This window comes from Sipha flava, unplaced genomic scaffold (assembly GCF_003268045.1).
Source record: "Sipha flava isolate LNK unplaced genomic scaffold, YSA_version1 174_pilon_pilon, whole genome shotgun sequence".
Classification (NCBI taxonomy): domain Eukaryota; kingdom Metazoa; phylum Arthropoda; class Insecta; order Hemiptera; family Aphididae; genus Sipha; species Sipha flava.
In genome coordinates, this window is record NW_020272000.1 from 712357 (window position 1) to 724827 (window position 12471).

The window sequence follows — 12471 nt, forward strand, 5'->3', positions numbered from 1 at the left end:
TGTATAATGTATAATTTCATAACATTTTAAAAATTTAAAAATAAAATAATAAAAACGTGACAAAATACGCTGATTAGATTTAGTGATTTAATTTTAAACACATTTCTATACTTGCATGTGTTATGTCTTACAAAATTGTATAATAAATTGGAAGTCTTTGGTTTTTGTTTACAAATGTAATAAATAAGGTGATAAGGTGATTGATAACGATTTATTGTTACCAAATTGGTAAACTCTAACGGCTATGTTATCGAACCCTGGTCTATTTTGAAGAAAGTTCATGGTTGGCATTTATATCATTAAAGTATATTCTGAGTCAAATAAAAATTCCATTCTAAGGAATAAGTACTTATTATCTGTATTTATTTGGTAATAAAAATGTTTTGTCATGTTTTTTACTAATTTCGCTTTATCAATTTATATACAAAAGATGTTTTGAGTTTAAAATGTATATTTTGGTTTGTGAAATATAAGTTTTTAATTCAATCAGTTACTTATAGTGAAGCATTAAGATTTTTGATAATGTAATTTTATTGTTTGCAATGCATCCTGTTCGAAGACGTAAAAAACGACCTAACTATGGTGTACGTATGGTGGAAGTTAACAGGGGTAAAAATGGCTTTGGATTCACTATTTCTGGACAGCAACCGTGTATACTTAGTTGCATTGTTCCTGGAAGTCCTGCTGATCAAGCAGGTCTTAGAGCAGGTGACTATTTGGTAGCTGTTAGCAACCATAATGTTAGTAAGCTATTACATGATGATGTTGTACAATTGATTGGTGGATGTCAATCAGCATTACGTTTACAAATAGCAGAGAATTATTATTCAGATAGCTCTGATGAAGAGTTTAAAAATGAATTAGGCAGACAGCGACCAAAATATCCACACAAATCTAGACCAGCCTTAACACCTATTAATGTTAATAAAATAAGAAATGATGAAGATTATGGCATGGAGTTTCCTCATATATCAAAGCCTTGTATTCGTAATAATAATTGTTCATCATATGATAAAGAAGAAATAACCAATTATAACTTCCAAATAGTTGTGAGGTATTTAGGATCAATAGAAATGCCATGTATTCCTGCTGGATCTCGACTTCAAGTTAGTAATATTTTTTTTAAATGTTTCGTATGGTTGTTATAGTTTTATATTTAAAATATTATAATACTTTTTATATGGTTAGTTTATAATTCCTATTTATTTTTATAATATTTAAGTACAACCAAGCTTGTATTAAAATGTTGGTATTCATTTAGTATGATTTAAGTTTTCTTTAATTTATTAACATAATATTTATTTTAGATCATATTTATATTTTCATATTATTTAATAGTACTAAATACTAAATTCATTTTTAATTTCGGCAATAATAAATCAATATTCTAATTTTAATTCTAATTTTAATTCTAATTATAAATCTCTATTATAATATTTATTATAAAATCCAATATTTCAAGAATCAAAACAAATAATAGAGAAAAATGAATTAATAAATAATTAATAATTTTGCACTACATTTATGTAGAATTGGAAGTAAATTTTTGAAATGAAGTTTTGTTTTAAATAAAAGTTATACATATATATCAGGGACGGCCAAACGGTGGATCGCGATCGACCGGTCGATCGCGGATGATTTCAGAGTCGATCATGTTAGAATTTATTTTTAGGCCACATGCACAAAATTAATCATGGTGGTCATGAACAAATTGTCGATAAGTTTTACCTGTAAAGTTTTTATCTTTTATTCTGGTTTATAAAAAAAAATGTCTAAGAAAGTCAATCTTCAAAGGTCAAGTATATTTTCAGTAGATCGTAGCCGAAAAAAGTTTGGCCGCCTTTGATATATATATATATATCAACTGAATTTTATTCAAAAATATTTTGTTTTATTTCAACATTTAATCAAGATGTTAAGAAATTATATTTTTTCATTGTTGTAATTTAAACCCATATTTTAATGAGTTTTATTTTATTTTGAAATTAGGTTGTAAAGAGTTGTATTAAGCGTTTGAAAGCAGAAAAACGTTCACATGCAGCTGTACTGATGACAGGATATAGATCTAATCTTTGTTTACAAAATAATGCTGGAGTGACATTAGCTATGTATCCAGGTAGTCGAGTTATGTTCTGTGCTGCCAGTTCTGATGAAAATAGCAAATACTTTGGTGTAGTTACTATATCATCTATTGATGATGAGCCATCAAATTCTTGTCATGTATTTGCTGTAGACCCAGCTTCACATGAAGAACACTGTACACAAGCTAAAAGTTTTAAAATTACTTGTGTTAAAGATTCTAATGGTTTATGTACTCATTTTCCACCAAACTGTAATCAAGTTGTAATTTCTATTGAAAAATATTATAAAAATGATGTTAATCGTATTTCTATTAATGGTAATTCACCACATCCAAGTCATGATAGTACTACAACAACAAGTAACAGTGACTCAGGTATCGGGTATAAAGATTATTGTGTTATGCAGACCGATAGAATTTTAATGGTTGATGTACAGAATCAATGTTTACACATCCAACAAGTAATTTTTATTTTTATTTTCTTACATATAGTTAAATAATACATGATAATATTATGGCACATTATTAATTAAGGTAGGTGATATGGCAACACATTGTGTTGATTGTTCAGATTCTATCACTCCTAAGGATAATGTAATAGAACGGGGTCCAAGAAGTCGTTCGCCTTTAAGTACTAGCTCTGTTGATCTTGTATTTAGTCAGTTAGGACCTGATTATCCTGTACTGAATAGATCACCTGGACCTCGTAGATCAAAAAGTGAAAGTAGTGTACAGCAAGAAAATAATTCTTGTGAAGGAATGAGTTTGGGAAGCAGTTATCGAAGTCAAGAAATATTATCAGATGTCAAAACCAAATCAAATACAGTATTTGATTGTTTAAGATATCCACTTGTAACTCAAAGCTTAGAAGATTTTAAAACCAATGATGAAGATTGTGTTGCTAACATTTGGGGAAGTTTGCAAAATGTTAAAGAAGGAACAGAAGATTTTGGGCCAGAAACTGATGGTTTTTGTGTAAGTTCATATTTTATTTTATCAAATTAATAAGTTTATTTACCTCAATGTGAATGAATAATAATTATTGTTATATAATAATTAATGTTAAAAACAAAAAAATTATTTTATATTTTTCATACTCTTATAATGTTTTTGCTAACTTTAATTTATTACAACTGAAGTACAATATTTATATACAATTTTGTATGCTATTGAAAGTGTTGAGTTATATATTATAGTTGAAGGCATTTATTCAAAAATTATAGAATAATGTATTTTATACTTGTGCTACAAATTTTATTTTGTAAACATTTCACAATTTTTGTAGGCTTTAATATGTCTATGTGTATCATGAAAAATTAATTTGAATATTTTTATATTTCCTATATTTATTGTTTTAACTTGTTAAAATTATTTTTATTTAATTATTATTTAATTTATTGTTCCTTCTAAAATATATCTTTAGGAGTTGATTTCATTAGTATTCATATGATGTAGTTCTAATTACAATTTTAAATGTGAATATAGGTAGGTTACTACGCTTTGACGTCACTTCAATATCCGTGGCATGTGTTTGTGTTTGTCATACATAATTAAAAATCAAAAAAATAGGCAATGTGCAAATTGATATGATACTGTGACATAAAGATTTTAATTATGTCTAGTGTATTTAATTAAATGGTTTTGGTAAATATTTTTTTCATTAGCAAAGGATATGCTTCCTTTTCGTAAAATTAGTTGTATTACATTTTCTAATAGCTCTTTTGTGCGTGTTCTGAGACGAACAAATTCTTTTGAAGGCAAATTCACGGTATCTATATTTTAACTATAGTTCAAGTATTTTTTGAAAAGCTAAACCACTGAATACTGTTAAATTTTTCATAAATCTCTATTGAGTATGATGTTTCATTACACTTAATTTTAATTTTAATATATTTTACTAAACTGTAATACTTATATACAATATTGTTTTCTTATAACTACAAATAAATTAAATGTTATTATTGCCATATTTGTAGATTGCCAACTGTGTTAATTTAATTGCTTTAATTATTTTTTAATTTTATAAATAAGTTATATATATTATTATAACATAATTTAAAGAATATAGATTTATTACTAGTTAATTTTGCATACCATGAAAAATATGAAAATAACACCACTGATTTAAATTCTAATCTGTATAGTGGGCGGATGTCTCTTGAATTTATCATTTTATTATGAGTCACTGTTGTTAATAATTAGGAATTTTATTTAGAAATTTTTTTGTAATAGCTATCGTTATGTTATCCATGTATTATAATACTATTAAAAGTTTTAAACATAAATGTATTTACTTATTTATCTAGATTTTATATAAAATGCTGAAGTATAGATTTAATACATATTGGTATTACAATTTTATTACATCTGTGATGAAAGTACATAATATTATGTATCATTTTGTTGATGAATTATGTTATTTTCATATTAAGAATTTAAATGTTATAATTTTTAGAATGATTCAAAAACCAGTCAAGCTCAGGATTGGACATTATCATTTGAAAGGGTTTTGCAAGACCCTTTAATTTCACAAAATTTTGCAGTAAGTATATTAATTATATTGTATTTTATTTAAGTGCCAATATTTGATTTTGTATTCTTTATTATTATTATTATTATTATAAGCTTTATATAAGAAGTTAGTATAAGCAAACAATTACATTTAAAACCTTTTTTTTATATGCTTTTAGCTTGTAAAAATTAACATATAAAATATATTTGTAGCATATTAACAAAATAATTTTAAATAGGAATTTTTGAAAAAAGAATTCAGCGCAGAGAATTTATATTTTTGGACAGCCTGTGAACATTATTGTTCTACTGAAGATCAAGAATTACGATGTGCTATTGCTCGAGATATATACACTAAGCATTTAGCTTGTGATGCTATTGAACCAGTTAATGTGGATTCAAAAGCTTCAAATATCACTACTGAACAAATTGAACAAGCTGATCCTCATCTTTTTTTACAGGTATATTCTGTTTATTTTATAACTTGATATCATGATGAGCAAATAAAATAATTCATAAATATATGTTACTTATTTAAGGCACAAAAACAAGTATTTAATTTAATGAAGTTTGATAGCTATCCTCGATTTGTAAAGTCTGATCTTTATAAAATGTATTTAGTTGAACAAATAAGTGATCATATACCATTTAACGAACAAGATACAACTATTTTAAAATCCTTGCAATATCCTAACAAAAAGGTAAACATTTTTTTTTTTTTTAATCAATAATAAATACTAATAAATTGTTAAAACTATTAAAAATTTAAATTTAATAGTCTATAAGTTAAACTCATTATTTTTATTTATAAGGATTCTGATATTGAAGAAACAAATAATATGAGCACTGTTGAACATCGTATTAATACTGGAAGTCGTCGTAAATCATTACTGTCATGGAGACGTCAGTCTTCTGTACAACCTCCATTAACATCTGGTTTGTGTCGAGTGACACTTCCTGACCAGTCATCAACAGTATTGCATGTATCTCCAGATATTACAGTTCGAGTTCTAATTCAGAGATTATTTGATAAACGTGGTTATCCCTATAAAAACTTTAAAGTCAAAGCTCAATCAAATAGTGAACAGGTACAATTGTTTATATTATATTATATTATAATAATATAATATTTAATTTTTATAGTGCTAAACATGATTTATTGTACTTACTTTGGTTCTAGATTTTTAAATTTAATATTACACTGAATTGAAATATTTTTCCCATATATCAAATACAATATTCTTTAACAGTGTATACAATTAGAAATAAATATGTACTCTGTCGATTACTCTTTGATTACTATACATCTAATTGGCAATGTACTGCATTATATTGATTTATAATAATTTTTACCTCTTTTAGTACTTTTAGTTTGGAATTTAAAATTTTTACATTTTAGTTCCAATTATTTGGTTAGATCATTTTGTGAATTTATATGATGTGTCAACAAAACTTGTAAAATGTGGATTGTGTGAACTGCATTTTTATTATTAATCTTATTTTTGAACTACTTATATTGGTATTTATTTTAAAATAATTGGTGAATATCTATAGATGTTATCATTTTCTAAACTACTTTTACTGTTAATACATAGCTATTGTATAGTTATTGTTAATTGTAATTTCTACATTTTGATGTACTGTATATGAGGTGTGAAATTATAAGACTACATTCTAGGTAATTTGATACAATTCTAACTATGTTATAAAATTTTAAATGTTTTGTTACTGTTTAAATAATAGTACAGTATAATGTTTCAAAACTAACATTATTAAAAAATAAAAAATATAATGATGTAGTTTTGTTATTTGTTTAACTGCATTAATAAATTTCAAGATATAGAATATGATTTTTTTGATTTTTTGAAATTTGTACTTATTTTATCATATTAATTGTCTAATTTTAAATAAATTCAAAGTGAATGATTATTTCTTTTGTTTTAATTTATAGATCATTGATTCAAATGGTAATTCTTGCTTACTAGATGGTTTAGATGTTAAAGTTGAACCTAGAATATCGTTCAGACTGGATCTACCTGATAGAAAAACTATACATGTTGATTGTAAAATAGACTCAACAATTGGTCAAGAAATAGGGCCTATATTGTCATCTTATGGTTATAAAATTGAATTGGTAACATTATGTTCTGTGAGTATTTTTGATATTAAAAAAAATATAAATATTACAATATTTATTTTAATTTGCTATTCTAGATTAGTGAAAATGAAGTTATTGATCCAGATATTGATGTTTCAATGGTAGAAGATAGACGAATCCAAGTTTTGACTCGTAATCATATGACATCATTTGCTCAAAGTTTTACAATAAAAAATGGACAAAATCCTACTAATTTAGATGATTTAACCAATCAAGTATTTGAAGATTTATTGCAAAATAAAAATCCAGAGTCAATGAAACTTCCATCAGATCAAGGATCTTTAAAAGTGAATAAATATATTAAATTTTTATCTAATTTTTTTTTTTTGTCATTTTTATAATTATAATTACCATGAAGTCAATATGAAACACATAATTATATGTTATATATTCGCATATATTTTATATATATATATATATATTTGTATTATTTTTTTTATTATATATTTTATATATATATATATATATATTATTATGTTTTATTTTGAAATAGGAAACTTTATGGTTCTAAAATTAATTTTATTTGTTTAAATTATAATATCATGGTTATTTTTCTGATTATAATTACCTAATATAAATTGAGTTATTTAGTTAATGTAAATAATTTATTCATAATAACATACCAATATTTTTCTTTATTTTTTTATTTAGTCTGAAGAATGGGGATCAGAACAGTCTTCTAGTTTGATTAGTAGATTTTTAAGAAGAGATTCAATATTTCATGAAAAACAAAGAGTAAGAATATTATTATTAAAATATATCACATTAAATTATTTTATGTTTTTATCTTAGAAAATCAAAAAGACATGTAAATCACAATGTGTTATTCAAGATCAAAAAATTAATAGTTCTGAAAAAAAACAAACATTAAGCAAACTTCCACCAATTATAGCTAAATTTAAGCCAATTACAAAAATACAAAATGATCGACAGTCTGAAAGTGATGGTAATTACTCTTTTTTTTTACTATTAATAAATATATTTATGGTTAATATAATAGAACAGAATTGAATGAGTGGGGCTCTAAGGCGTACGCCTACTCCGCCTAATGGGTAATTCAGCACTGGCTATAATGCAGTGGCTACCTTTTTGGACTCTTGAGCCAAATTTACAAATTAAAAAAGCCAGACAATACAAAAAATTGATATAATATTCAATGAAATTTCTTAGTTTTGGAATTTAATGCGGGCCATGTAAAAGAGACTTGTGGGCCAAATGCGATCTGCACGTCACTGGTTGCCGACCACTATTATAGTGTATATATATTTTACTAACTTTTGACCAGAATTATTTTTAACCCTATGATTTCAATTTTTTTTCAAACTTGTACTGTTGATCAAAATTTTACATACAAGCTATTAATGACAACAATCTTATTACTTAATATAATAATAAAATAAGTGCTCCTGGTTAATTCAATAAATATTATGTTATTGTTCAGAGGTGTATATAGAATTTTCTCGAGGAGGAAGATATTAAATCATTTTTAAAATATTTTTTAATTCAACATTTAGATTATAACGTATTTATCAACTACTCCACAATATCTATGATAACTAGAGTGCGGATTTGTATGCATTTGCATATTTATTCTGGTTGATCATATGATATGCACATTATATACTATTTCATCATCATAAATGCATTTTTGGTTGGTTTTTAATGTTTATAAATCTGTGTTCTAATGATAACTATCCTTAATTATAAATTATTACTAACTTCAATACTACAACTAAACTAATATCAATTTTTAGCATTATATGAAGGATTAAAACGTGCTCAAAGAAGTAGATTAGAAGATCAACGTGGTACCGAGATCAATTTTGAAATGCCAGACTTCTTAAAGGTATTGGAAATAATATTCCGTTTTCTTTTATTTTAATAATTATTTCTGTATTGTTTAGGATAAAGAAAATAAAACTGTAGATACTAATAAAAAACACCGAAAATCAATTAGATTAACAGAGCGTAATAGTTTAAACAGAGAGTCAGCACGATTTTACAAATCTGTTAATGATGGAGAATTTAAAAGGCCAAATCCAATTGCTGAAAATAGTACTAAAGTGATGAGACATCTTCCACCTCCTCTACCACCTAAACCTAAGAACTTAACTAACGATCAGCAAATAAAAAAAAAAATTGATATTAAAACTAAAAATCCTGTATATATTGATAAACCAACGAGTAGTTTTGTTTAAATAATTTATTTAAAAATTATAAAACTAAATTGTTAATATTAATAATATACAGCAAAACATTTATTTTACGTTACTATAAGAATATTTTTTAAATGTATTTTTTTATGTTCAGTATTATTACGGAGAGGGTATTTATATTATGTAGATCATATATTTTTATATTTTGAATTTGAGTGGTTTTTGTACAAACATATTTTACTTAAAAAATAAATTTAATAAAATAACAAGTATCTAAATTTTTATTTGTTGTTTTTTACATTGATAAACTGTGGCTATGCATCAGGAAGTATAATTTTAGATTTTGCTTCATCTGGTATAGCTTCTAAAGCCGTTTCTGTTTCATGTTCAAGATTTATTAAATTTGTAATTTTAACTGGTTCTTTAGGAGGCATCCAATCAGGAATGATTTTTCCATGTATCCGCCATATTCCATATTGATTTACAATGTGTTTTTCATATACTACATATTCTAAAACATCTTTAGCAACTACATCACTGCCAAAAATGATGCGTCCAAAACGATCAAAAACTGATAACGTCTAAAAACATATATTAATTAATAAAACAACTAACGTAAAACCTGTAATTTAAATTTATCTAAAAATATATATATATACTTGTTGTGTATGAAAACGCACAGTAATTTGTGCAAACAAATTATCTTTGGTTATAATATCCGTCACTCTTGCATGAACAACACGAGGTGGTTCAACCGATTTTATAAATGACCAATGTAATGTCTTATTGTCTATATTATGAACCATTTCCTAAAATATAAACAATATGAAATTATATTAAAACAAGTATATTCATTTAAAGTAATCCCATTAAATGAGTCATCTACTTACAACATAAGCTTTTTCGGTAACATATTGAAGTAAATTTTTTTTGTCTTTGCTAATGAAATAAAATCATTCAAATTGAATATTAATAAAAATAATTATGAGAAGAGGAAATTAATTATATTAATTTATACACACTTGGCTAAAAGTGAATGAGCCTTAATATAAATATCTTGTGCTTTTGTTATGAATTCTGGATATAATTCAAATTCTTCTTCATTTTGTCTTATCTGACGAATAGCTTGCCAAGTGTCTTTTTTTTTTTTTAATAATTCGATTTTTTGTTTGGCTCCCTAAATAAGGTAAATAATAATATCTAATTATATTTAAAATATAGTTATGATATAATTAAGAAAATTAATTTGAACTTTACAGCAGTACTAATAGGTGAAATTTTGCCATCTCCTTCTGGTGGAACATAAGGCTCAATAATAGAGCCTGTATTATTGATAAAGGTTGATCGTTCCACCCAGGGTCTTGTGGGTTGTATACCTTTTTCTTTGTATCTAGTACGTAATTTTTCAGGACTAAAATCATCAGAATCTTTTGCATCATCTTCAAAATCAGGTAAAGTCACTTTGAGAACCTATATAACATTTAAATTGGTTTTCATTTATAATTATATTTCAAAAACAATTATTTTAAATATTCATCATGATTGAAAACTATTTTAAACAAAATTAATTATACCCAAATTTAGGTCTAGGTTTTTATAAATAAGACTAATTTCAATGAATATGAAACATACTCATCTTAGCAAATAAGTGACAAAAAGACTTTAAAGATAAATACATCAAATAAATATAAGACATGACAATAAAAAAAATAATTAAATTCACTATTGACAATTTTTAAATTTAAATTTAATTTAGTTGGGTTTATAGAGATAAAATTAATAGTTTAAGAAATGTATATATCACGATGGAATAAAATTATTTTCAAAAATCCAAAACAGACAAAGATAGAAAGTTAATGCTTCCAATTCCCTTAAGTAATAACAAAACTAGAGAGTATAATTTCTATTTAAATAATTAGTTTATACAATTTAACCTTTATAAATTGAAACTTAAATAGGATAAGAAATATTTAAGTTATCTTGATAAATTTAAATAAAAATAAATTTGAAAGAATGTACAATTGAATTAGAATTATTCAAAATTCCTAGTTATTAAGACTCAGTTGTGTGTTTAATATATAAAATTATTTAACAACTCTAAATATTTACTTACCTTTTGACTCCTCAACTTCTTGAACTCAGGTTTATAATGTTTGTTACTTCTCCATCTCATTTGGTCCATAAAACCAATAGTTAGTATATTTTTTACAGTATCATTCAAACGATGGAACTATAAAAGTTTAAAAAAATGTTTTTCAAATGTGCTTGCAACATATAGTTTCCAAATAAAATAAAAGATGTTCACCTTATTCAGCCCTATACAAGCTGTTTGTATGCTTCTGTACATAGTAATTAAAACTACAACTTAAGACTTATCAATTATTAAAAATATATGAACCAAAACAATTCAGTGGTGATTTATTACTAGTAGACAATTGATTTTTAATATTCATATACTATATTAAAATCCAAAAAAAAATGTTTTAAAGATATCTTTAATCAGGAACCTTATTGTATCACATGAATTGAGCCTATATGTTTTTCCAGAGTGATAAGAACAAAAAAAAAAATAAAAAGATTAGTACTCAAATAAATATTATCTATAAACCTTGATTAGTACCAACTGTTTGGGATTCAAATCATTACTGGTAGCACACATAGACCTATTATAGTTAACCTATAATAGTTTATAGGTCTATGGTTGCACCAGTGGCGGTTCTGGCATTAAAATTTTGAGGAGGCAACAATTTTGTTCCTACCCATCTAGACTTATTAAAGCGAATCGCACAGTCCTAAAAACTCATTTATTTTGTTTAAATACAATTTTTTTCTTTAAAAATCTGTCAGAGAACGGTTTCATTTTCACTATGACACACAATTAAATGCTAACTACTAAGTTACAATTTGGCATTACTGGTAGGTATATTGTATATAAATTATAATTATAATATCAAAATACTATATACATCTATAATTTATACAAAACTGAGACATAAACCCTAAAAAGTGTCTCTTTAGTTTTGAGTTACAAATAGTTGAATATTTACAAAATTGACGCAAAAGAAAATTTCAAAAAAATTTATTGACCTAAATAATAACAATTTTTAGTTTCTAAATTGACTAGTGTCTTCCTAGTAAAAATCAGCATAGCCTAATGTAATCCAAACAGAATTTGACCGACTTAATAAAATGCATGGCCAACAGAATAACCTCTGTAAATAAAAACTTCCACATATCCAAGAATGTTTAGTATAAACGTTGGAATTGAAAGACCTACAAAATACTTTTGAGCCAATTTTGTCTGCAGATAAATACGTCAGAGAAAGAGTTGGTTTGCTAACCTTGCCTAAGTAAATCGTTTTTGTCACATGTACTCCAACGTCTGTAAGGATGTTCTAAAAGCAATACAATCGCATCATAAATTGGATTCATTTTTAAAAAATATGAAAAAACAATTTGAAACAAAAACATACTAATCACTTTAATAACTTTAATTTGAAATTAGAATACTTTATTTTGTTCTCAGAAGTCACAACTCACAGTACGAACTACCTAATCGTCTACCT

The 12471-nt window shown here is 25.1% G+C and overlaps 2 protein-coding genes across 2 annotated transcripts; one reads left to right on the forward strand and one right to left on the reverse strand.

Annotated features, from left to right (window-relative positions):
- Positions 1 to 329: 329 nt before the first annotated feature.
- On the forward strand, positions 330 to 9011 carry LOC112680133 (regulator of G-protein signaling loco). Its single transcript, XM_025550138.1, has 13 exons — positions 330 to 1106; positions 1990 to 2541; positions 2615 to 3055; positions 4536 to 4622; positions 4831 to 5052; positions 5131 to 5292; positions 5404 to 5679; positions 6543 to 6740; positions 6806 to 7036; positions 7401 to 7484; positions 7542 to 7695; positions 8504 to 8595; positions 8654 to 9011. Exons 1-13 carry the CDS (start codon positions 543 to 545, stop codon positions 8945 to 8947), a joined length of 3357 nt encoding a protein of 1118 aa, XP_025405923.1. The 5' UTR covers positions 330 to 542; the 3' UTR covers positions 8948 to 9011.
- Positions 9012 to 9163: 152 nt separating this feature from the next.
- On the reverse strand, positions 9164 to 12471 carry LOC112680154 (probable 39S ribosomal protein L45, mitochondrial). Its single transcript, XM_025550166.1, has 8 exons — positions 12247 to 12471; positions 11211 to 11436; positions 11019 to 11135; positions 10163 to 10375; positions 9928 to 10082; positions 9796 to 9844; positions 9565 to 9714; positions 9164 to 9486 (listed from the first exon to the last, which is right to left on the reverse strand). Exons 2-8 carry the CDS (start codon positions 11250 to 11252, stop codon positions 9220 to 9222), a joined length of 993 nt encoding a protein of 330 aa, XP_025405951.1. The 5' UTR covers positions 11253 to 11436; positions 12247 to 12471; the 3' UTR covers positions 9164 to 9219.